The sequence below is a fragment of the Marmota marmota genome, unplaced genomic scaffold (assembly GCF_001458135.2).
Source record: "Marmota marmota marmota unplaced genomic scaffold, marMar, whole genome shotgun sequence".
NCBI classification, from domain to species: Eukaryota; Metazoa; Chordata; class Mammalia; order Rodentia; family Sciuridae; genus Marmota; species Marmota marmota.
In genome coordinates this window covers 24,577,609-24,604,596 of record NW_026000005.1, presented here as the reverse complement: position 1 = coordinate 24,604,596, position 26,988 = coordinate 24,577,609, and the positions used below count along the sequence as shown (strand labels likewise).

Sequence of the window (26,988 nt, the reverse complement as noted above, 5' to 3'; positions counted from 1 at the left end):
ATCTATGTTTCTACCACCAAGAGTTTGAGACGTAAGAAGTATCGCTATAGTTTGAAAAAATATATATACTGAAACTTTTTGTCTCTTCTACTGCATTCCAGAGCAGCTTCTTATAAACCCCATGGGTTCTGCCTTCTCTATCTTAAAAACTACGCAGCACGCAGGTAGAAAATAAAATATGCCTGGTTACCTGGGATGAAGGTTTTAGTGAAGATCCCTTCAATAAAACACTTTTCTAGTCCATTTTCCTACTTGGCAGATTTTACTCCAAAGGAACATCCCTGAGGCTACTGCTGTAGCTGCATGATGTGTGGTGCCAGGTGGGTTTCCCTGTCCAAGAAGGCTGCATAGTTAGAATGCCCTCAGTAAACAGAAAGGCCACCATCTATCAGGATTCACTTTCAGCGTGCAAGTGACTGGCCTATAAACCTAATTTTTAACAGCTTTTCTTCAGCAACTCTGACTGTTTAATTAATCTTCAGCCATTAACCATTCATTTAAAATGCCACTTACGAAATCTTAATTTTGCACATTATCAGCTGGTTCACAAATAGCTAACCATGAGCAGAAGCGTAATGATCTCGCTCTCCCTGTTCTCAGAGCTCACCAAGCTTATAGCCAATTTTGGCTTCTTAATTAACCATATGCATATTAGCATTTAAAATTAAATGACAGTTTTTTCTTAAATAATTAATATGCAGTGAAATGTTCACACTAATATCATTCTGCTGCCTTCTGAAGGGCCCCAAGATGGTGCCAGCCCAGGCCCTGGCCATTGTGGACGCCAAGTGGTAACACAAGTGAGGAAATGGTCCTCCTCTCAGCTGAGTCTCCTAGTTGAATGGGCTCTTGCAATGGTATTTTGGACGCACTGTTCAAACTCTCCAAATTTTATGTTTAAAGGAGGATAAGCAATGTCATTGCCAAAATATTCTTTAGTACTGGGCATTCGGAAATAATAAGGTCATTTTTCAGTGGTTAACTTCAATTAGGTGAATCAGTTGGGACCAAAGAAGGAGCAGAGAGAAGAATATTCAGGAAAAATCTATTGTCAGCTGGTGTTGATGATTCTCTAATTAGAATTATTTTTTCCTCTAAGTAGGAATCTGATTATTAAAGCTTATAGGTAAGTCACTTGTAATTTTGCAGCTGTCAGTGAGGGTTGAGGTCCAAGGTAAAAACTGGGCATAGACTTGTTCAAGTTAGTTCATCACAATACATGGGAAACTTTGTCCCAGGAGCCATTGCATAGGTCACATCTGGGATTTGATGGATGGCTCACATCAAAATCAGCTCCCAATTCCAAGGGCTTTAAGACTGTACTTGATTTGATTGGTGGAAGTAATATACTTCCAGATTGCACATATTATATTTTGTAGAATTATGGTAATCTTGTGCATGTTTCTTTTTCCTTTATCCAAATACAGAGATTCCAAGGACAAACATAAATAAAGAATCACAAATGAAAATTATATTGCATCGTTTACCCCAACTTCATGTGCCTGGAATGAGAAAAGTTGTTTATTAAAAATGTTTTACAACATTGTGGGAGTGAAAATGGGTAAAATGGCAGACTGTTTTCTGAATCATAATGTGAACTGAGGCACAGCACCTTTGAATTCATTAGACTCTTGGTGTAGGTGACACAACGGTGGTTATGAGCCTCATTTTAGTTATATTATACCTGTGCAAATTACTGAAGCTGGTTTAGACTGAGAATGCCTGTGCAGGTGTCAAAAAAAATTAAGACTGTAATTAGAAACAGAAACGTACTGATTGATGAAAGAACTTTGAACTGAACATGAGCATAAACAATTTGAGACTCAGCAAACTTGGCATTTTGTAATCCTGTTAGCATTTCAGCTTTTAATCCACGTAAGTACTTAAAATACAAGCATTATCTTGACTCTGCAAATTCTGGGGCTGTATTCCAAGAGAATGACAATAATTTATTCTCCTAGAAGGCCTTTCAGCCTGAAAGGAATCATGAGAGCTTTCCAAAGAATAATATATAAAACCTACTTCTTAAGGCACTAAGCTAGATCCATTCTGACTCCTTCACTGTCAGTTCAATTAACAAACATGCACTTGGTACCTACTATGTGGTAAGCACTGGGGAGATGTTTAAGGTAAGTTATGCTTAAGATAAGTCATGCTTAAGGTAAGTTTTCTTCCTTTAGGCCCATGTAGCAGTTATCTATGAAATCTAGTTTGGACTTCAGTATTTACTCCTTTGGATCCTCAAGTCTGAGCATTTTCCTTTGAGCTAAGGGACTAACTGTGACTGTTAAACTGCTGAAAGATGTGTTCAACCGGTGATTTGCCAGGTATGGAAGCCAGGCCAACACTGTGTGTATGGTTAGAAGTTCAAATTTTTGGGCCCCATCTCAGACCTCAACCATCAGAAACTCTGGGGCTGAAGCAAGGATTGGGGATTTAACAAACTCTCCAAGTGATTCCAATGCACACTCAAGTTTGAGAACAATTACCTTAGACTACTGAAATGTTGAGCAAATATTGATCAGATTAATAACCTCATAGCCCTGAGAATAAGTCGTGTGGAGGGAAACAGGTTCTCTGGGAGCAGGGAGGCACACGGGCCTGGAGAACTTGAGAATGATGGGTACCCTGAGGTGCAGAGCTGAAGGAGTGGGGAGCTGTTTCTGTACTGCCATCTGTACAAGTGCACACCTCTTGGTCCACTGAAGAGAAGGAAGGTACAGGACAGTCTAACTCATTCCATCACTTTATTTCCTGCCAGGCGTTGGTAGGAGGACCTTCTCTGGTCTCTTCTCACATGCAAGCTCTTTCCCACAGCAAGGCCTTCCCTCATGCTGCTCTCTTGTCTGAAATGCCTTTCACGCCCCTTTTAGCACCATTCTGCTAACTACACACTCAATCCTTAATCCTTAATCCTTCAGGAGATCAGAAATGTCCGTGAACTCCTGGATTTCTCCTGGGCAGTACTCAAGGGTTAGTTATAGTTAAGCATTTAATATTTGTTTCCTCTTGAAGACTTCAAGTTCCATGAAAATATGGACAGTTTCCAAATCTCACCCAATAAATACTTGTTGCATGAATAAGATTCATTAATTTAGTAAATTTTAGAAAACCCAAGGGTTAAAAAATCATGTTTTCTGAACTGTGTCCTGGGAACTTGACTGGCAGAGAGTTCACCATCAGTGGTCCCTCTATCTCTTCTTCCTGTGTTTTTAGATCTGTTCTCTCCATTCTCCACATGATTGGTGAGTAAGGGGCATCTCAACCAGCAGTGGTAGAAAGGTGGTATGGGGGGGAGAGGTGATAGCTAAAATTGGTCACACTCCCATGTGGCCAACAAATATGCTACAGGTTTAACATGTATTAACCCATTCAAGCCTCCAAGAATCCTAGGAGACTCAGCTCCATCTTTACCCTGGAGGTAAAGAAAGTGAACCTCCGTGATGTTACATCATATGGCCAAGGAACACAGAAGTGGGAGAGTGTTAGTATTTATGTGTAGGATTTATGCCTAGCTTCAACATTATGAGAAAGATGGTAATCTCAATATAAGTAGTACTTAAACAGTGCTCAAGACAATGCAATGTACACAAAATGTCTGGATTCTATGTGCATGTCTAAGATCCAATGAATACTATTATTAATTATCATCATTCTCATTTTTAATATCCCTATTTTTGAAATTTCTTATAAATATTTTATTTCTAGATCCTAAAACCCACAACCGAGCAGATTCTGGTCACCCTTTATCTGATACAGCTAAGTTTAGAGAAATAGTCTTTCAGAAAAAAAAAAATGACCCAAAAGGAAATTTATGAACTGAATATTCTCAAAGCTGCATTTAGACTCAAATGATCTGAAAATTACTACTGAAATCTACTGCTTTACATTTTTTATGTTTTCCAGTGAATTAGTTTTGAGACTTGGAAATCACATAGACTCATAAAAAGTTGTTTTCCAGACTCTAGACTGGAATCAAGCACATCCAAGAATTTGGGTACTGTAATGCCCCTGCACTTTGAAACATTTACATCTAGTTCTGATTCTCTTTCTCGGCATCCCTCAGTTTTCATTCACAAAAGTGCCTGGTTAAATCAATTTGTAAGATCCTGGTCACCTTTCACCAGCACGAGGTTTACTGCCAGGGAAAAGGCCACAACAAAGCTGCAGCCAGTGGAGAACTCAGGGAACAGACAATGAGAAATGACGGAGGCTGAGGACTACCAGATGAGCACTCCTCTGTGGGAGAACACTGACACACAGACGGGAGAGAAGGCAAGGAACCCATCTTCCTCTTGCTAAGTGTGGTTGCTGAAATGGTAAGTATGGCCAGCAGGGTCTTTGAGTGGAGGGACGGTGGGGAGAGGTAGGCTTCAGGCATGTGACCCTTCCTCAGTAAGTCCACGAGACCAATAATTAAGGGGGACAGCTGCTGGCCATGGTGGTACACTTCTGTAATCCCAGCAACTTGGAGACTGAGGCAGGAGGATCACAAGTTCGAGCCCAGCCTCAGTAGCTAGGCAAGGCCCTAAGCAACACCCTCGCAGCAAGACCTGTCTCAAAATAAAAAGTAAAAAGGGCTGGGGATGTAGCTTGGTGGTTAAGTGCCCCTGGGTTCAATTCTCAGTATGGAAAAAAAATTTTTAAAAAGTTTGGCAGCAGTTGCTGTATAGGGACTCAACAAAAATGACCAAAAGAGAATAAAATGAAGGCCAGTGACCTATCTCTTCTACAATATTTTTCAAAATCAGTGTATATTTCAATTAAAATCTACATAAATCCAACCTTAGATTTTATGTACATTCATATTCATATTCATATATTCTTTCAATCCTTTCAAAAACAAAGTTAACCATATATTGATATTATCAACCTTGATGTTTAAAAAAAATGAGGGATTTCTATTACCGGAAATGGTAAAAGAGCTTATTTTATTCTTATTCTTATGAGAATAGTCAGAAAAATCTGAAAAATTTTGAAAAAAAAATGCACAAAATTCCCAAACCATTTAAAGGCTTTGGAAAACTCTCCAGGCAGCCAGGACTTGAGAAGCCAAAATTGATTTTGAAGAGTAGGCAGGTTAGCACATTGAACTGAGCCCAGTGTTCTGTGGCACTTTTCTCTCCAAGTCATTTACTAATTCATAAATGGCACAAAATCAAATGCTAAGAACAGGAGCAGAGTGCAGTGTGGCTAAGAGATGTGGAGGCTGAGCAGAGCTTCTGACATTCTTGTGGAGTTGGGAAGGTAGGAATTGGAGTTCAAAAACCTGCCAGGGAAGAAGGACCCTGGTGAACAACCTTTATTTCCAGATAGGATCCTAGAAAGGCTATACCCTAGAAGTGGTAGAACATCCCTCACAATAATTAAAACGCAGCATCTAGCCACCTTGATCCAAGAATGGATTAAGATGATATGCCTCTATTCTAACTGCCTGAAAAAAAATGCAATAATAAGTCCTCTCTGGAGAAAGATAATATCAACTTGAGATTATTTCTGTAGGTTTTCAAGGACTATGTCAAGCATTTCATCAAAACTATCATGCCTACCAGTCTATAGGAAAATAACTGACAACTGAGTACAAGATAGAACAATATCAATTGATCCATGGCTAATTCAGATTTTTATTATTACCATGTGGTACTTAAAATAACTGTAATTAGTATAGTCAATAAAAAAGAAAAGATTCAGAATTTCATTGGAGAATTAGAATCTCAGGGTAAAACAAAGACTGAAAATTACAAACAACTAAAATTAAGAGTTCAAGATGTGGGTTTAATAGAATATTGAACATAGGAGAAGGCAAGATTAGTAAACTAGAAGACAGAGCATTACAATAACCAAACTGAAAGACAAAGGAACATAACAGAGAGCAAGGTCTAGTATTTTAGTTTTATTGGAGAGAAAGGAGGTAGATATTTGAAGATATTACAATTTTCCAAAGTGAATAAGGACATTAAACCACAAATATAAGAAGCTCTATAAATTATAACCAGGCTCAAACCCCCCCCCCCCATACACACACACAATCATAGTGAAACTGCTGAAAAATCAAAGAAAAATATTTAAAGTAGTTGAAGAAAACAAGATACATTTTTTTTTCCAAAGGAATAGTAGTCTTTGTCAATAAAGTAATAGTATAATAGAGTGTGATAAAAATGTTGAAAGCTAAAAGACAATGGAATGATATCTTTAAAATGTTAAAAGAATGGTGGGGGAGATACTCTGATAATTACATATCCAGAGAAAATACCCTTTTAAAACAAAGATGGGCCAGGTACAGTGGCACTCCCCTGTAATCCCAGCAGCTCAGGAGGGTGAGGCAGAAGGGTTTTGAGTTCAAAGCCAGTCTCAGCAACCTAATGAGACCCTAAACAACATAGCGAGACCCTGTCTCAAAATAAAAATATAAAATGGGCTGGGAATGGCTCAGTGGTTAAGTACCCCTGAGTTCCATCCCTAGTACCAAATAAATAATTAAATTAAAAGAATAAAGATAAATAAAAGACATTTCAAATAAAAGAATAACTAAATCTCTCATATTATAAGAAATGCCATAGGCAGTTATTAAGAAAAAAGGAAAAATGTTCCAGATGAAAACAAAGATACTCAGAAAGAAATAGCAAAGGTTAAAATAAGTGAAAATTTACCGCTTAAAACAGTAACTGTAGTGTGTTATTAGTTATAAATATATTAAGATTTCAAATACGTGAAAGTATAACCTGAAAGTTTGAAGGGGTTAAACTGAGTTCCATAAATTGTTCAAAAAATGGTTAAAAAAGAATAAATCGTGACTATAACACAATGTTTCATCTCTTAAGTACTAAAAGAAGAATAAAGAAATATATAAAAACTCACAGAAATAAAATATTGAATAATATAAAGTGCTTGATTAATAATTTTTAAAAGACAAGAAAGACAATATATATATTAAGATAGATGGAAAAAGTGAAAAATTAAGAGTATGAGAGGAAATTTAGACCAAGTTATATCTGCAATTACTTTAAATGAAAACAGACTAAATACTATAACTAAAATATAGATATTTTCTGACTAGACATGGAAAAGTAAATCTAATCTACATGCCCCTTACAAAAGAGACATTTTTAAGTTTAAAGGTCTAGAAATATTTATCATAAAGATATACTAAGTGAACATTAGTTAATAGAAAGATGGTATATCCACATCAATATCGTTCAATGTAAACTGTAAAACAAAAATAATTATTAGAAATGAAGTGAGATGAGTCACAATGATATGATGATATATGCCCCAGGAAGACATAACAATTCTAAACAAGCCTCAAAATGCTGAAAGGAAAAAAATGATAAGATTAAAAGGCGAAATAAATTTACAATTATATGAGGCTTTTTTTAACAGTAAAAAACAAAGGAAAAAAAATCCATTTGCTATGTTCTCTGACACAGTGAAATATCAACAACAAAAAGATGATAGGAAAGTATCCAAACTCTTAAAAACTAAATAGCATATTTCTATATAATCCATGGATCACAGAGGAAGTCTCAAGGGGAATTAAAAAATAGTCTGAACTTTATGAAAACACACACACAACATCTCAAAATTTACAGGATACAGCTAAAGCAGCACTGAGAGGGAAATTTATAGCATCACATCCTAACATTAGAAAAGAAAAAAGTCTCAAATAAATAATCTGAGTTTCCACTGAAAGAAACTAGCAAAAGGAAAGACCAAACAAAATAAACAGCAGGAAGGAAATAAAAAAAAAGAGAGAGAGAAATAATAAAATCGGAACGGGAAAAGCAATAGAGAAACTCAATTTAAAAATTGCTGGCCTCTTTGAAAAGGTCAGTAAAATTGACAAACCTCCAATAGGACTGAAAAAAAGACACAAATTTTAAAGGATCTTGAGTTCAAAGTCAGCCTCTGCAACAGCAAGGTACTAAGCAACTCAGTGAGATCCTGTCTCTAAATAAAATACAAATTAGCACTGGGGATATGGCTCAGTGGTGGAGTGCCCCAGAGTTCAATCCCCAGTATCCCCCCGCAAAAAAGAACAAAACAGGGTTCCACCAAAGACCCTGCAGATCAAAGAGATAATAAGAAAATATCCTATGAATAGGATAACAAGGAAATACTACAAACAATACTACTTTACAACTTTGACAACTTAGATGAAATGGACCAACTTCTAAAAAAGTTAAAACTAGCAAAACTCACACATTATAACTTGAATAGACTTATAATTATTAAGGACTTTGGATTTATAATTTTAAAACCCCTAAAAAAGAAATCTCAAGGCTCAGCTAGTTTCACTGGGGAATTCTACCAAATTTTTAAAAAGAATTAATACCAACTATACCAAATCTCTTCTAAAAGAAAATGATGTAATATTCTCTATATATTGAATGAAGCCAGTATCACCCTGATACCAAAATTAAAGGCAGTATAAAAAATGACACTATAGATCAATATCCCTCATGAATATAGATGCAAAATATCTTATCAAAATATTAGCAAATATACTTAACAATGATATAAAGCAATTATAAACCACTACCATATGGGCTTTATTATAGATAAGAGGCTGATTTCAATGTTTGAGAAGCAATAAGTATAATCCAACATATTGCCATGATAAATTTGTATAAATTTTATAAAAAATTATGATAAATTCTATTTTAATTCATAGAAATTGAAATAGAAAACTTTATAAAACTCAACATTGATCTATCATAACTCATAGAAAACTAAGAATTAAAGAGAACTTCCTCAACTTAATAAAAATATCTATTATTAATTTAAAACTAACTCATGAAAGACCAAATGTTTTCTTCTTAAGTTCCAGAAAAAGGCAAGAATTTTTAATCTTACTGTTGCTGTTCAACAGAGTCCTGGAAGTGCAAGCCTGTACAATAAGGCAAGAAAAATGAAATAAAAGGCATACAGAGAGGAATAGAAGAAATGAAAGTATGTTCACACAAAAAATTGTAGGTGATTGTTTATAGAAGCTCTATGTGTAATGTCATCAACTGGAAACAACTGAAAGGTCCCTAAATAGAGGAATGATTAAAAAAAAATTGAGGTACATCTATACGAAAGAATACTACATAGCAATTAAAAGGAAAAGATATTGATACCTACAACAAGCTACGTGGATATCCGGGGCATTATGCTTTGGGGGAAAAAAGCTCATCTCAGGTCATACACTTCCCCATTTATGTGATATTACTTGTGTAGCATTCTAGAAATTACAGAATTATAGAGATGAGAAATAGGTGAGTTACGGATGGTGGGAAGGGCATGCAAGTATAAAGTGGTATCATGAGGGATATCTTTATGGTGATGAAAACAGTTCTGACTCTTGATTGCAGAAGTGATCATAGAGATAGATGAATGTGATGAAATCACACAGAAACATACACATGCATTGTACCAATGTCAAGTTCCTGGTTTTGATTTTATGCTGTAATTATGGGGAAAACTGGGTGAAGGGAACAAGGGACTCCATTCAACTTCAATTCCCTCCTGGGGAATTAGTAGCAGGCCTGATGGCAGAATGGTGTATATGCACAGAAACCAGAATATATGTTTACTTAAACTTAGATGGTGCTCATCAACTGCCAGATGCTGCTTTCTGTTTACATATGTAAACTCAGTTAACTTCTTATAACAATACTCTGATGTGCATATTAATGATTATATCCATTTTATGGAAGTGGAAGCCAAGCCAGAGAGAAGGTAAGTAATTGACTCAGTCATGCGACTACCCCAGATAGCAGAGCTAAGCCTCAAACAAGGTTTGGTTTCAGAATCTATGTTCCAACCATCAAGTTATATCTCCTGTGAAGATTTTCCTTTCTTGCCCTTTTTGGATCTATTTCCTGGCTCTTAAACCATAATGTAAATAATAATTAATGTAAGTACTGTACACAATATTATGCACACTGCACTTAAATATGGCTTAAGGGATTTCAAGAGTAATTTTGACTGTGGGCTATACGTGCCTTATGTCTGACTTGAGAGACCAACCTGCCCTGAAGACACAGCTATGCTTTCTGTTCCAGTGTTGAGATAATGTAACCTGACCAGTATCTTCTGAGCTTAATTTTTCCTGATAAAATCAGTGGCAAAAGGATATCTGGTCAGGCTTTGCTCTCAGGATGGTCATGGCCCCGGCCCAGGCCTCCTGATGATTTTGATATAGGAAATCCACTGCATCTGCTTTGAATGGAATATCCCTCCTAGGCCTGTACACAGAGGTCTTGGAAATCTAGACGGTGAGAGGCTGCAGAATGGCCACATGTGAGGGAATCCAGAATGTTTGCTCAGGATTAACTGAAATTCCATACAAAGCAATGACTCTTGAATTCTATTTCTGGATGGGTTCATACCAATTCTCAGTCAGTTCTCCAGAAGGGAGGGTATTCCACCACATATAAATATTAAAACGGCTCTTTAACATGTTGGATGTTTATGAGTACTAACATTAAAATTATCTTTTACCGCCCTTTCTCATCCCACTGATTATTTATTGTTTGAAAAGATAAATACGGGAAAGCAATTGACCTAACGATGGCCTATTCTTGATTACACATTGCAATAAATACAGAAATTGGAGAGAGGGCACTTTGGAATCTGTCCTTAGCATTGGCAAAGATTGTGTAATGAAAAGGTATGTGGTTTAGTCTAATAGACTAATGCAAACCACAGGTCACAAGAGTAACTACTGTAGAGTGACACAAATCTAGCACTGCTGTGGAGAAAAAGGTCCATGCTCAGGGCTTTTATATCCCCACAGCCTTGAATAGGGTGCCTAGTATATAGTTCACATCCAATGATTTATGAATGAATGAATGAATGAATGAATGAGGGAAGGAAGGCAGGGTGTCTGCCAGGTGAGGGGGAACATGCATGTTCTTTCTTTCTTTCTTTCTTTCTTTTTTTCATTTATTCTGATTTATTATACACAATGGCAGAATGAAATTCATTTCATATTATACATATGGAGCACAATTTTTTAAGACACTGATTGTATACACAGAATATTTTCACACCATTCGTGTCTTATACGTGTCCTTAGGGTAATGTGTCTAACTCATTCCACCGTCATTTCTACCCCCTTGCCCACTCCCTTCCCCTCCCTCCCCTTTGCCCTATCTAAGTTCTTTATACACATTTAGTGGCTTCCAGCTTTTCTTACGGCAATCGATAGTAAGAAATACATTTTGGATAGTGTTCTAGTACTCTGGTACATACACCCTATACACATACATATCGTATTTCTATTTAAAACCCAAACAAAACATGAAATAATCCTTACATTCATTACAATCGATGTAAGGATATTTTCTATTTTTTTCCATTGTATTTGGTTAAAAAATGTTCAATGATCCCACTACATTGATTTCAAGATGTACTAATGGATTACAACATACAGTTTGAAGAACTCTAGTACTGATGAAAGCTTGTGCATAGATTTTAAATTCAAATCTGGTTTTAATTCTGGCTTTTACAACTTATTGCCTGTGTCACCATAGGTGAATTTTCTTAATTTCTCCAAGTGTCTAACTTCTTATCTGTGAAATGGAGTCCTATCCCACAGGATTGGTCATCTTTCTAAGGCATGAACCTGAACATGCGGTCGTGGTTCCCTGTTGCGCTTGAGCTAGTCCAGATGCATGATCTTAGGTTAGGTGGTTTTTAACAAGGAGCCTGTGCCGTCCTTCTTGCCTCCAGCTGACCCTGCTCACATGCTGCACTGCAGCTCTTTTGAGACATGCAGCTCCCTGAATGCACCAGGCTTTCTCTTTGGGCCTTTGTGCACGCTCTTCTGCCCAAACAATTAATACGTACTTGTTCTTAGGTAAAAATATGCATTCCTTAGAGAAGACTTCTTTTGAGAACCCAGATATACATTCTGCACCCCTTTTGTATACTCCCATAGCATCTGTGGTTCACCCTTTTCATAACATATCACCACCATTTTGCCAAGTTCTCAACTGCATCTCTCTCTGGGGCAGCAAGTTATTATTCTTTTCTATCTTCTTTGTGTTATTTTATGTCTAAATGAGGATACTTGGTACATCCCTTATAACTTCCTTTAAAAAATTTTTTTTAGTTGTAGATGAACACAATACCTTTATTTTGTTAATTTATTTTTATATGGTTATGAGAATCGCAACCAGTGCCTCACATGTGCAAGGCAAGCGCTCTACTGCTGAGCCACAACCCCAGCTCCTTTTAACTTCTTTTTAATGAACAGAATTATTTAGATGACTCTTAAGATTTAAGACATTTATTTGAAAATGTCCAAGTCAATGCTTAGATGACAACTTTAAGAAATCAGAGTAACCCTTTGGCAAAGCTGTCCTGAAACATGCCTACCTGCTGTCTGGCATTAGGATGCAGTAGTCCTGGAAACGGGTGGTCACTGATTATCAAACCTTCTTTCCTAGCTTGTGCATATGAAAGGAGAAGCTTGTCTACATTTGTCACCCCTGAAAGCTGACAACTTGGTGCAACATAACTAGCAGAGTCTCAAGAGTAGGGCTCTCAGGACATGAGAAAATAATTAATGAGAACATTGAGTTTTAAATAGGGGATGCAGGAAAGTAGAGTTAATGGTATATCCGTTACTATTAGCACTTATCTGGTCATAGAGATTCTTTCATTAAGAGATTTCTCATTATTGTTGAAAAGTCACTTAAAAATGGCTGGTAATATGTTCTAAGAAAAAAAATTGATTGCTTCATTTAACTGATGATTCAAATCTCTATGGAAATAGCATTAATTATTGGGATTCCCAAACTGAGATGTGATCACTTGGACTGTTTATAAAATCTAAAAAACACATCTCTAAGAAATCTACTGTATTCACTGCTCAAATTCCTACACACAATTTCCAAAAAGTTGTCAGTGAGAAGTTAAGAGCTAAAATGCTTTTAAATTAAAATAAAATAAACTGGAGAAATCACCAGGTGGAAACTGGGGACAAACAGCAATAGAGACATGAGCTATACGTGACAAAGCTGTGGATTAGAGAAAGGCTGAATCTCTGAAATTAATACACTGTTGTGATGAAGAGATATCAATTATCCCACGTTGCCCAGATAGCACAAGATATGTTCATACCCAGCTGTTCACACCTGGCTAGAGAGCTTTCCTGTTAATGCTTTTTTTTTTATATCCTTCATGGATCTTATCTTAAAATTTCCAAAACAAACTTTTTCAAGGATCAAGAAAACCAGAAATGTGTATCCTCCCAGTTGCCTTAGTTAAGGGATATTAGAAGAGATTCAGACTGAAAAATTTCTGTCTGAGCTTTTAAAGGAGGGCCTACTTAACAAGGATGGCATCCCACAGGGAGTTAATAAGAATACATTTGACCAAAGTGCTGGATACCATTAATCTATAAATCTTCCATTATTAAAAGGAAGTGAAGGGCGGGGGAGGAGAGAAGTCATCTAGATATAATCTGCTTGTGGTGGATTCCATGGAGGGACTCCTTAAAAGCCACTTGCAATGCCTCTGTCTTTGGGAAAGAGGAAACGCTGTTCCTCAAATCTTCTTGCATCTAGAAGTGTCCTTCAATAAAGTGTGTTTTTGCCAATAGGAACTTGGTGGGGTCTTCTGGGAAATCTTTTCCTAAGGATCAACTTGACTAGAATATTCCATTGGCCATTTGTCCCCTTCTATGTCATTCTCCCCAGAAAGTGGACAGGAAGCCTTGAGCTGCCACAACCATCACAGAATTTGATGTAATATGATAATGAGGCTTAACCCCTGAAGAAGGCAAAGAGAAGAAAAGTGGCCACTTTTTGAGTCTAGGGCCCCTTGAGCTCCTTAACAGGTAAGAGAAATATGTCAGTTGGTTTTTCAATTGTTTATAGACAAACAAGATCTGACTTGACACAGTGTTTTGTTATTTATAGCTCTTCTGGGACCTATAGAAACTGGCTAGCCCTCTTTGTGGACAGTCATGGAGCCTAACTCCAAATCAAATGGACATTCAAGTGATGTGACAGCAAGACAACTTGAGTCTTGATGACCAGCTCCGGGATATCTAATGAGTTACGGTTTTTAATAAACAATTGCCAGAGGGACTCAGAGTTTAATCACTGCATCCTTCACTTAACACAGATGATGCATGACTGACTCTAAGCTGTGTTTTAGTTGTTTCTTCTTTTATCCCCTGATTTGCTTTTCTGTTCTATTTTTTGTTTCTGATCATTGTAATCCACTGGAAGGAGTTGGTACTGGAGGTAGGAATTAACCACTCACCACTTGACCATGTATTAGATGGAATCTAACAAGTTCCAAACACATGACCTTAGGGTCAACAGCTAGATATAATCAATAACCTTCTTGAATAGTTATATTCAGTTCAATAACCTTCTCAATATAGACCCAGATAATATATTATGTAGTCCAATAATATATAGTCCAATAGCCTTTCTAAAGAATAGTGGCTGACACAAATTCAGCTAGGCAGTGGGCTAATTTCACTTAAGCCATAAACAATCCATAGGTGATAGGGTATCCTCATGTTCTCAGAAACTGAGGGTTTTGAAAAATTAATACATTTGAATCAAGGTCCTAGAGAAACCAATCCATAGCCTCAGGTATTTTCCAAGTTGAATGCATTTGCAATTTCACAATTTTTATGATATATCCTGCATGTAATTCTATTCTAATGGAATATATTATACTGTGATTATTTTGTTCATGAGACAGTTTCAGCTATTAGACTGAGTTCCTTGAGGGTCAGGATTGTTTCTAAACTCTTTTGTATGATCTATAGAGAACAACAGATGTTCAATAAATGTTTTCTACGAGAAGCTAGGCATAGTGGTGCACACCTGGAATCCAAGTAACCCAGGAGGCTGAGGATGCAACTTCACATCCACCATATGTAAGTCCATAAGTATTTGGTAATCAAATACTCGGAGCCCAGTATTACATAGGATCACAGAAAGTCTTATTTTGCATAAGTCTAAATAGACACAATATTTGTGAATATCTGGAAGAGGCAAGAGTTATTTCTAAGATTCTCTAAGAGCATGTAATTCCTTTGTCTGTCAGAGTTCCCAGATGGTAAATCAAGGGACTCTCACAAACATGGTGCACCTCAACATCAGTAAGATATTTCAGTCTTTGGCAGTATGCACAGATGAACTGGAGAATGCAGACGAGATAATAGTAGACTAGATTAATAGCAGAGTGAAGATCCCAAAGAGCGCTGATTAATGGAGGTCGCAAGTAATGAGTTGCAGGGATGGTACTTGACATTGATAGACGATCTTATCAATGACATAGATGAGTCTACAATGATTAAGTATGAGAAGGATATAACTGAGTGAGGATAGCTAATACATTGGAGGACAAAAATCAATACTTTAAAATATCTTTATTGGGTACAATAATGGGCTAAACCTAACGAGTAAATTTTTAAACCTAGATACAGACAATATCCTACCTTTTAAAAAATAATCACACAAAAACATAGGATTCTGTATGATATATGGGGGAATCTGACTTGATAACTCAAGTAAAAAAAAAACAACACAGAAGTTTAAATTTAAAAGTACAATAAAAGCTATAATGACAACTGATGTAAAAGTTTAGACCATCTTAAAAAGTTTAAAAGATTAAGACAAAGGATACAAAAATCCCCTTGACTTCTAACGATATCTGAAATGTGGCTTCCGATCCTGCATGCCCTGAAACATAGAAACAAAAACTTGAAAGACTTAAATGTATTCAGAAAATAGCCACCAGGAGGACTACAAGTATAGAGTATAAGATAAGAAGGGACTGAAACAGCAAGGGGGTTTGCACTGAAGAAATGACCACACAGTGAACTTCTCAAGGTCATATGCCCTGCTTTCTGTGTCCTTTCAAGGCCGCCTCTGAGCACAGAGCTTGGTGTGCATCTGGAGTTCAGGAGATGTCTGCCCCTAGAGGTGGTCACTTTAGTATCTAAAGGGCTATAAGTGAAGCTCATGTTCCCTGTCCAGCATGGCAACTGGGTCCATGGTGAATGTTAGATAGAGATAGTGTTTGAGTGGATTAAAAAAATAGGCATTTCAGGAACAATTAAAGTGGTGTAAAGGTGAAAAAGAATGCCTGTTGAGTTCTTGTCACTGGAAGATTGTCAACACAAGGCGAATGTCCTCTTGTGAGGGATTTTACGGAGAATATCCTTCTGATGAGTAGCTTGACCTCTGATGATCCCAGGCACTCTCAGTGTATGTTCAACCATTCATTCATTCATTCATTCTAAAATACTGAGGGAGTACCAAGTGCCCTAGGAACTGAGAGATAATGGTGAGCAAAAGCAGGCCAGATGCCCACCCTGGTGGAGCCTGTTGTCCAGAGCAGCAGCCTCTAAAAACGGAACATACTCCATTGGGGTGTGTGTGTGTGTGAGGGGAAATATTAGCACTGCTACTTGTTGCTGGGATTTTAAAAAATCTAATTCTTTTATTAAATTCTATATTTGGGATATGTTTTATAATTTCTATCATATGTTATTGGGATAAGTAAGTTCTATCATTGAGGAACAAATAAACACACATCTTTTGAGAAGTGAAGACACCAAATCATTTTTAAATACAGGGTGTGTGATCAAACATATTTGGCAATCTCTAGTAAGGTGCGTTAAACAATCACAAAAACGAACACACTCCATACCACAGTGGTACCCAGTGAGTGTCACATACAACTTCTGGTTCTCCTATTTGGGACTATTCTGTCCTCTTTCCACATGGAGTTTTAATGTCCAGATGCTGTGGGAGCCTTTGACCTGCTGGTCTCACAGGGGACACCAGCACAATATTACCCCAGGTGCTGTCCTGCTGGTGCAGATCCCGGCAGAGCAGCCACAGGTCTCCGTCACGGTGGCCACAGGTTTGTTCTAACCACAATCATTTACAGCTGAAGCCTTTATGAGCCATGGTTTTCTTCTGAGAAAGGCTGATGGTTCAGGGTCAGCTCTAGGGGATAGAAGCTGCCCCTAAAGGAAGCTACTGTGGATCACACACATGAGGCAATCCTGAGAGAGCCACATGGGTAAACATGGTATGTTACATAGAGGGACAAGAAAACGTGAAGCACAGGAGGCCTCATGAGAAAACTTGGTTTCCAGAGAGGAGGTGACAGCCTTGGAATCCCAGGGTTACTCTCATGCTAACACCATGAGGGAGCTACCCAGCTCCACCCTGCTTCTCTTGGGGTGGCTGTAAGCCCCTCCCAAGGCTGGGAGGCTCTGCCTGCCTTGGGTGCAGCTCTCCAACCCTCCCATCTTCTCTGTTTCCATCTGCCCCTCTCACCAGGTGTCTGTCTGGTTGAGCTTCCTTGAGTTCCTCTAACACACCTCTGTGTTCACCGCACTGCCCCGCCCCCTGGCTCCCCACCAACAGCCCCAGATGCAGTTACCTGAGCTGACCCTGCTGCGGCCCCTTTCCCAGTGTCCTCCTGCATGTTTAGGTCTTCGTATCCACCATGCTGTGTGAGCCCCATTGGGGTAATGCTCCTGTCTACCCTGACTCCCTAGTGAAATGAGCACCAAGTGCTGGTCCTGGCCCTTACCAGACACTCACAGGTATTTGTTATTTTCACAAAGATGAGACCTGATACGTTGGAAAATTTATTTTACTGGGAGTCACGCAGTTGTTGTCTGGAAGAGGACTGGGCCTAGATTACCCTAATTCCTAAAGCCATGGTTTAACCTGCCATTTACATGTTGAGAACCCACATGGATGCCACTCTACCTTTCTGGGTATTGTGCCAGTTTCTTTAACTAAGAAATGAGAGCGTGGGTCTATATAGCAGTATAGGGTAGGGAGAAGAAGACTGTACAATATAGAAAAAGTTAGAATAAAGTCCTGACTCCATGCTGTATGACTTTGAGCAAGTCACTCAGCTTCTCTGGGTAGCAGTATCTATAATGATGACATGAAAAGTTTATTCTAGAGGGTTTCTGTATTCTCATATTAGCTTTGAACTACTGTCACAGAAGGAATTTCAAAGGTGTACTCTCATTCATCCTATAACAACTCTGTTCTCTCTTTACCACAAACTCACCAAGTTCTCATCTTCTAGCCAATTCTCTTCTCATGACAATCTTCCTCTGCTCCCACTAAGCTACTGGAATTACTCTAAGTAAATTGATAACTTCTTAGTGGCCAAATCCAAAATTCCCTTTTTATTCTTCATTCTGTTGATCCCTCTGGAGCATTTGAAAGCCTCCTTTGGTGGTACCTGCTAAGCATCGTTCTCTTAATTTCAAACTAAGGTTTTTGGCTGCTTTTATTTCCCCTGCCTCTGGTGCCACTCTATTTCTCCAGGTCCTTGTCATCTCTTAATACTGAAGTTGTATCCCAATTTGTTTTACAGTCTGACCATCTTCTCTTAGACGCAATCAGGCTGAAATAGCCATTTTCCCTAAATACAAATCTAACTGGTCAGTCCCCAATTTTTATGACACTTTCTTTCATAGCTCCCATCGTCCACTGTATTGGGAAATACATTAATATACACAGCACACGTGCCATCACTCATTTTTCTGGAGCTCGGGGCAGGTACAACTATTCTGGCATAACCTCAGGACCCTTCTTAACACAGACTCCCCAACACCTGCTACCAGTCAATAAGTATCAGCATAAGATGCAGCCCATTCACTCACACGCTGGCCCCGACCTGCTGTCCATCTCATTTCCAACCACTTTCCTTCCCGCCTGTGGTCTGGGCTTCTGAGCTTCCCTAGCATGCATGTTTCCTTCAGCCACTGTACCATTATACATGCTTGATTATTCTGAAAGGAGAACAATTTTCCTATGGAATCTGGTCAATACTTACAAGCCCTTCCAGAGCCAGTTCAAATATCACTTCCTTTTGGAGGCCTTTCCTGACTAGCCCAGGCAAGAGTTAGGACAAAAATACTTTCTTTTCTATTGATATTGCAATTATCCATTTCCACATGTGCTGGTCCCCAACTGACTAGAACATGGCCTTCTCTGGATTGGGACCATGTCCTGATCATCCTTGCATCTTCCCTAGAGCTTTCTATGGCACCTAGAACACAGTAGGTGTCAAATAAATACTTACTAAAAGGTGGAACAAATGGGTAGGTAAAAGATGCTTCCCTTTAATTGCAAATGAGGTTTAGAACTCCTGTGGCTATCTATGGACACCACTGGGGACACCAAAGGAATTCTTCTTAGGCTTACCTGGGCCAGAATTTCATTCTTAAAGGACAATAATGATAGTAATCATGGTAACCATTATCACAGATAACATTATGGAAAGCTGACTTTGCACCAAGACAAAAATTGCTTGCTGTAAGACTTCAAGAACAAGAAGCAGAACAGCCTTTAAGTATAATTAAAGAAAAGAGCCAAATAAAGCTAATTCTGAATAAGAAGAGCCACCCTTTGATCTGCTTTCCAAACATATGACAACAGTCTAAAACTCTACTGAAAGCAGTTTCAGATCATTTATTAATACAAAGGGGTCAGAGCCAAATGTAAGACCCTATTAGTCATGGAGATTTCTGGGCAGGGCAGTAAATAACTTATTTTTTTCTTGATGCTATTCTTTAGTGGCTACAGTTGAGATTATCCTAGGAAATTTTTTTCCTGGTCAAATCTATATGGATGAAATTTAGCTTATGGATGAAATTTAGGGCAGTGTGTCCCATGTAGTGTCTTTAAAAAATCACTATCAGATCTAGGAGGAAAAATAAGTTTAGCTGACAAAAATCTGGGGTGTGATGAATGCTGGTTGTTGCTTGGTCCACTTAACGTTAAAATGCATGTTAGCATATCAAGTCTAAGAAGACCACAGGAGGAAACCTGTTCCTGTGACCTAACGAGAAAGCCCCATGTGTATTTGGCTTCAGAACCTCTTCTTACATAATGCCTCGTATTTATTTCTATGGAATTGGTAATGGGAAATACTAGCCTGAGAAGGTCCAAGAAACAGTCCCTCTGCACGGGGATTCTAGCAGGGGATATATGCAAAGAAGATTGCTATGACGACTTATCTGATTTAGAGGGAAGAAGATTGACTATGCTTTAGGCCAGAATAGACTGAAACACAGTATTATTATTTACAAGATAAAATTCAACCTTATTTGAAGGCTGGGAAGAAAAAAAAAGGCTAACTCTTAATCAATCCTCTGAATTAGCAGCTTAGTTATTATGGCTATATCACACAGTCACAGGAATTTATATTTTCATTTTGTCCCAAAGAAAAACTTGACCATCTTTCTTTAATATTATCAACCTGGAAACTTGACAGTAAGGATTAAAAATTACTCCTTCCTTCCTACTTGGTTATTGGAAAGGCTCTGAAAGGTAATCAGTCTTGTGAAGCTACACTTTACAGTCTGCATAAAAATGCCATGATTTCCCTTCCTCTCCCCAACCTAATTGAAAGTGCATAATATCGCCCAGCTGGGGAAATGTAAACGGTAAACCTACCCGATACATCATGCCATCACACAAAAGCTGGCTACTAATAGGGACTGGGTGGTTGTCAGGACTCTGAGAAATCTAGAAAACAAGTCTTTTTTCATCTAGACCGAAAGCTCTCATGCCTGCCACACTTCCTTATCACCTCCTGCCTCCAGATTGCAAGGCTACGGACAGACTAGAGGAAGGTCACCAACCCATTCCTTGCACATGTAATTCCAAGGATCACCTAACAAGGCATTGAGCAAAAATCCCTTAGATCAGCCTTTCGGGGACACAAGGCGTTTCACTTTTGGCAGGAGGTATAGCTGAAATCCTCTTATTCCCTACCTATTTGGATTGTACTAACAAATGATCCTATGATCTCTTTCCTTAGCTGCTAAACCTAAAGATCTTGTCCTTGTCACCTCCTATCCTTTTCTACTTCAACAACATCTACCATTAAGATCATCTCCTTGTCTACCTCTGATCATCCGTGAATACCTATACAGAGTCACATCTTCCTTGAATGTGGAATTCCGAAGTTTCCTGTTCCCCCACTCCACATCTATCTATAACTCCACTTCAATCATGCCTACTTGAGAGTCATCATTTTCTCTTCTCTGACTCCTCACCTCCAAGTCTCATGCCATCTTCTTGAATAAGTATTTTATAATAAGGCTCTAGGAGAAAGGACAATATTCCTTCAAAGTTTTCATCATTAGTTCTCTGTCACAATATTCCTGCCAAAATGACTCCCTGTTGCACCATGAACTCCTCTACCACCATTCATTCATGCCACCTTATAGCCAGTTATTGTTTTATTTTTGATGGCTGATACCTTACGGGTAGGTCGAGGTGAAGCACTTGTCTGTGGTACCGTGTCATTTCAGTCTTAATAGACTGAAGGATATATTTTTATCTGCTTTAGCCATAGAGATGATTTGAAACTTACTGAATTAAAACTACATTCATCTTTCACTGGGTTACATTACCTGTCAACTGGAGCTGGTGGATGATATGGCTTGTTGACCTTGGCATAGAGACCCTCTAAGTGGTCTCTCTCTGGAGACAGTGGTCGGCCATCCCGAGGGTAACCTAGGGGTCCAGCCCGAGGGGGAGATGGAGACCTGAAGACATTTGCCGATGCACATGGTTCCCGAAAGTGGTTCACTCTGGCGTAATTCGGGTCCATTTCATCATCTTCCATATCGTGCGCAGACCCAGCTGCACTAGTAGCATAATCAACAAGATCTCTGGCCTGCTTTTCCCTCAGCTCCTGATGTTTTGCTCCAATCCTGAAAAATGTAGAAGAGGTAGCAGAGACATATATGAGTTTCATATACTAATACAACAAATACTCTCCTAAGTCTATATTAACTCTTGCTAGTCACTCAGCTGTCATTTCCTCGTTTGCTCAGGATCACACCATGTAGAAATGCTGACAGCCTAAGAAGATTAATTTTATATCTCTGACCTTTATTTGTTACGGGGTCTTTACTCTGATAGCTATGATGTAGGTATTTCAACATCTTGCCGATAGCATTCCTTCCTTGCACTTGGGAAGTGTTCGTGGAAACAGTGCATCTCTGGTGGATATTCTGGAAGAGTTCACTGGGACAGGGATGGATGATAATAGCCTATCAGAATGTAACCCTTTTTCTATGGCTTCACTATTTAGTGCTCTAGAGTTCCAAAATGTATTCTTCTAGGAAAAAGAATTTACAAAAAAAAAATTGATTTAAATATAAAAAAGAAATACAGAGTCTGGTCACTAAAAGCAGTGAGATCAGGGTGATTTATAAGAGACTCCAAGTTTTTTGGTTACACAAATAGGGATCATTGTGTCTCATTATATAGGGGCTACGGACAGAGTAAAATAATGAAGAAATTAATAGGCTCCTGACAGAGATGAATTGGCACATATAAGTGAATTAAACACCATTACTGGCAGAATTCCACAGCGCCACAGCCTTCAGTGAAATTACAAAATGTTGCTGCTAGTCAGTGCCACTGTGTACTGCTGGGAATGGAATGGAAAAATAGACTGAGGTGGATTCCAAATCCATCTGAATTTTGAGGATTTGACATTTAATCTGGAAAGTGTTAAATTGGCTCTCCTAAATTCCCAGTTATGTGACAAAATGGAAAGGCCACTGTGGCATCCTAATAGACAGTGGTGATCCTGATGATGCTAGAAGGGTTTGTCTCTAATTAGGAAAGAGTTGACCTTCTGTCACGGGACAAACAAGGAGCAGCGTGTTTGGGATGAGGGAGAGAGATGATGCAGGTTCAAGTGGCTAAAGAAAGATGCTCAAGAAAGGGTGGGGACAAACCTGAAGTCCTAGGCGCAGAGAACGTGAGAAGACTGTGGGCTAGACCTGAAAGATCTACGTATATCTGGGGATATACAGAAAAGGCCTGGATGAGTGACAGGATAAAATCTGAAACTCCTTAGCATTTTCTCCCCTTCAAACAAAAACAGTTATTTTTGTAGATGGCGGTGAGTTTCATTTGACAAACATCAAATCTGTTGTCAAAATCTTCAGAAGCCATGATCTTTCAAGGTGTGTGTGTGTGTGTGTGTGTGTGTGTGTGTGTATGTGTGTGTGTGTGTATTTTTTGGACAGGAAGCATTTTGTTTTTATTTTTAGTTTTGTTTTGAGTAGAAGGGAGAAGAAAAGAAATTGGGCAGGAGAAAGAAAAAGGAAGCAAAAAAAGATAGAGGAGGCAAAGTAAAAACAAAAACAAAAACACAGCATCTTTCCTCAAGCCACAACAGATGAAAATAAATACCAGCATGCACGTTTGTACGTCTCTTTCGAGTAGGCCCAACTATGTACCCTACCTACAAGTAATTAGAAGAATTTATATTTTTGCATACGGCAACTTGAATCTCCAAGGGATTTTGAATTAAGATGAAAGGAAGATTACACAGTAGGGTACCCGTTAAGAGGCCTTGCCTGTCCCCTTTCGATGCATGTTAGTCCTAGATTCATGGATGTTTGTTTTGAATAATTTTTGATAAAGAAGATAACCTGCTCTATTCTGCAACAAAATAATCTTTCCAGGGACAGTGCGGACTCGATTATCAGAGAAAGCTTGCTGCACTATGATGATAGGGATGGATTTCCATTGCAAATAGAGCGGAGGACATCAATAAAGTTAGGGGGTGGGGTTCTGTGGGACACCCTCATAAGTGGGATGCCTTCGAGAAAAATCATTCAGCAGCAAGATGAATATCTCCTGGCTGCTGCATGGGGCTACACTTGTGTATTAACAGAAGAAGAAAATACTGAGCTTGATTTTCTAAAATTATAGAAACAGAACCCTGGAATCTGTTTCTTACTTCATCCCCCTTCTTTCTTAGAGGTTTTCTCATTAATTAAGCTTGCTGAGTGCGTCAAGATTCTCAGATGAAGAGTACTCTGTGTATGCAAAGCAGTATTTTATCTTGTATTTTTTCTTTCTAAAACAAAACCAAATTCCTCCTCGATCTTCTCTGCACCATTGAGTGTTGCAGTAACTAATTTCATATTAATCACTCAGTAGGTGAAATAGTAATTTCTCTGAACCATCATTATTATGCCATATATCAGGGTCTCTCCATGTGGGGGAGGACAAGGCAATCTCTGAAAGGGGGTATATGGAGGCAGAAGAGACTCTCTCAAGAGAGAAATGTCAAGGAAAACGATTTTGTTTCTGTAGCTCTGACCTCCCCCACCCCAATTCAGTGTGAGAATTCTAATTGTTTCTAGTCATTTCCACTTGGAGGTCTCTTCACCACTGGGAACTCAACCTGTTAAAATATCTATTTTTCAAAACAGCCATGATAATATAACCTTTTTCATTTCATGGGACTCCTAGTTTCCCCATTCTCCAGAGCACATCACCTTTGAATTATTTAAATCTTTCCCCCTCCCCCTGCTATGGAAACACTTGTTGTTTCTTTTTTCTATAGTACTTCTGAGTTTCACTCTCCTATTTGCATTTCTTTGTCCACAGTCCACTGTTGCTTCACTCAGAAAAGAAGTGTCTGAGGGCAGGGGTGGGTACAGTACTGGAATTATGGGAAAATCTTTGGGGGCAGGGCTGGGGGAGACATATACCCACACAGCACCCACTGGAGGTGAGCAAACTTTAGGGAGGTGAGATGGGGGAGAGAGAAGAATCAATCTGCTTTGAAAGACAGAGGAGCAAGGATAACCCCAAACCCATAAAAATAAAACTTGAGGCTTCACTAAGCAGCAAACGGATCTTTTGTCAGGATTACCTCCTCCCTCAAATCAAAGACCATAGAAAACAAACTCCCAGGGCAGTGTATGCAGCAAATTTGGAAGAAGATTTCTGGAGAGAACTTAAAGAACTGAAGCTACTGGTGAACTTACATCATTATATCCACACCATCTAATACTACATTTAAGCAGCATTTTTTTTCCTTTAAATTTTGAACATGGTAGAAAATGAAATTAATTGTAAGTTAATTGAGTGTTGTTGTGCTCATGTAGTAAGCATGAGCATTCTTTCAAGGAGAAAGATTAAATTCAGGCAAATTAATGCTGGCTTCAAATGTGAATAAAGACAAAAGAAAAATACTCTTGAACACTTAAAAATAGAGAGTGGGTATGATACCTTTTGACCCATCTTGGAAAACTAATTAATAATGAAAAGTAGGCAACTAGGAATTGAATCAAAATGAATTCACGTGAATTCCTCTGGTCTGAATATCCCTCAAAATTTGTGTGTTGAAGCTTAATTCATTTGGTGGTGGTTAAGAGGTGGGGGACTGGGGATGTATCTCAGTGGCAGAGCACTTGCCTAGAGAGGGTGAGGATTTGGGCTTGGTTCCCAGCACTGAAAACAAAAAAGGGGAGAGGGTCCTTTTGGAAAGTCGGACTTCTCAGTTTCCAGAACTGTAAGAAAGTAAACTTCTATTCTTCATAAATTACTCAGTTTTAAGTATAGCAAAGCAGACTAGGACTCTGATGAGGCTGTAGATTGACAGGTCTAGAGGTGAGCAATACATTCATTTACATGTAAATGCTAAGGCTAAACATCTGTGCAAACAATAATTATAGAAAAAATTTAAATATTTTATACTCTGACACTATAAAAGTAATATCACTAATGAAAATCAAAAGCCAATAAGGAGGATGGTTAGGAGACAGCGTTATCACAGGAGGATTTCCTTGCCTTATGAAGCAGGCATCAAGGAGTTAGCGTTTAAATTGGTAAGTCAAGAAAAGAGATCTGAGCATAGTAAATATAATTAGAAGGAAGACTACTAAAAAGAACAAATTATCAGCAGGGGAGAAATAGACAAAATAAAACCTGACCACACAGTAGAAAATAGAAAACAGAAAAATCAGTAAAAAAGAAAGTAACAAAATAAGTTGACCAAATTTATGTCATAGCAATAAATGCAAATGGGATTTTTTAAAATTATGACTGAAGGATTTCAGATAAATGTAAAAGAAAACCATACTGAGTACTATTAGAATAGTGAAAAATTGTGTTGTAATAAGGGTCTATGAAAGAAAGATATTTCAGGTGTTAAAAAAAAAATAGGGTCACACTATTCCTATTCTAAAAGAAAATACAATATACATTCAGGTGTATACATAAATGAGTATATGATATCTGATAATTATATGTTGATATCCTTGCATATATACAGAAAATACCTGCATATATACAGAAAATATCCTTGCATATATACAAAAAATTTTTAACAGTGGTTACCTCCAGAGAGTGGAACTCAAAGTAGCATTTCTACCTTACATGCTCTTTGAATTTTTGTATAATTTATTTTTAATAAAACTTTTGAAACATAAAAGTTTCTCTAACAATTACAAGTTGTAATGATTCAAGACTTAAAAAATTAAATACACCGCACCAGTAGTCATCCCATTTTTCATGACTTTATTGTCAATTCAGTTTGGACAATTTTTTTCAAATTACTATTCACTGAACCTGTGTCTGGTCCCTTCAAGATCAACTGCTTTTACCAAGAGCACACATTCTCCCTTGGTCAAATGTCCAAAGCTAGTTTTCTAGAGGACTAAACCTAAGGACTAAACTTACAGATAGCACCACATTGACCTTAACAGTTTGTCTTCTTTTCAACCCATGTATCCAGTAAATTCCCTATTATTCTGAAATATTATGTAGTTATACAGTTCTCGAATCCTTGGGTTGATTTTGTATGAATTTCTGTACCTTTGTTTCATTTTATAATAAAATACACACTAACAAAGGAAGATACAATAGGATTTACATCACCAAAAATTTTAAATACTAGGCACACTTGTGTTATATTTACTTTATAGAAATTGGTCAATGACTTTTACTGAATGTGTTCCTTTTGTAGAGAAGCTGTAGGCGAATAACTCAAACCTGTCTGTTTCTATCATGTCACATTATGCCCTAGCATTAAGTAACCTTGTATGCTCATGGCCTTTGGCTCATGTCCCTCGCTCTGACCGGAGAACCTCATACCATTTCTACATGTTGGAACAAGGTGGTGGAAAAAAAAAAAGACATTTTATTTATT

The 26,988-nt window shown here is 38.1% G+C and overlaps 1 protein-coding gene across 4 annotated transcripts in view; it reads right to left on the bottom strand.

The window, feature by feature from the left end:
* The window catches only part of Pard3b (par-3 family cell polarity regulator beta), a 981,002-nt gene that overhangs the window by 133,718 nt on the left and 820,296 nt on the right, over positions 1-26,988 (bottom strand). For all 4 annotated transcript variants that reach the window (XM_048808385.1, XM_048808386.1, XM_015481294.2 and 1 more), the window contains one exon: positions 21,431-21,733. In XM_048808385.1, coding sequence (XP_048664342.1) covers positions 21,431-21,733 — 303 coding nt within the window. The remainder of the gene's footprint in view (positions 1-21,430; positions 21,734-26,988) is intronic.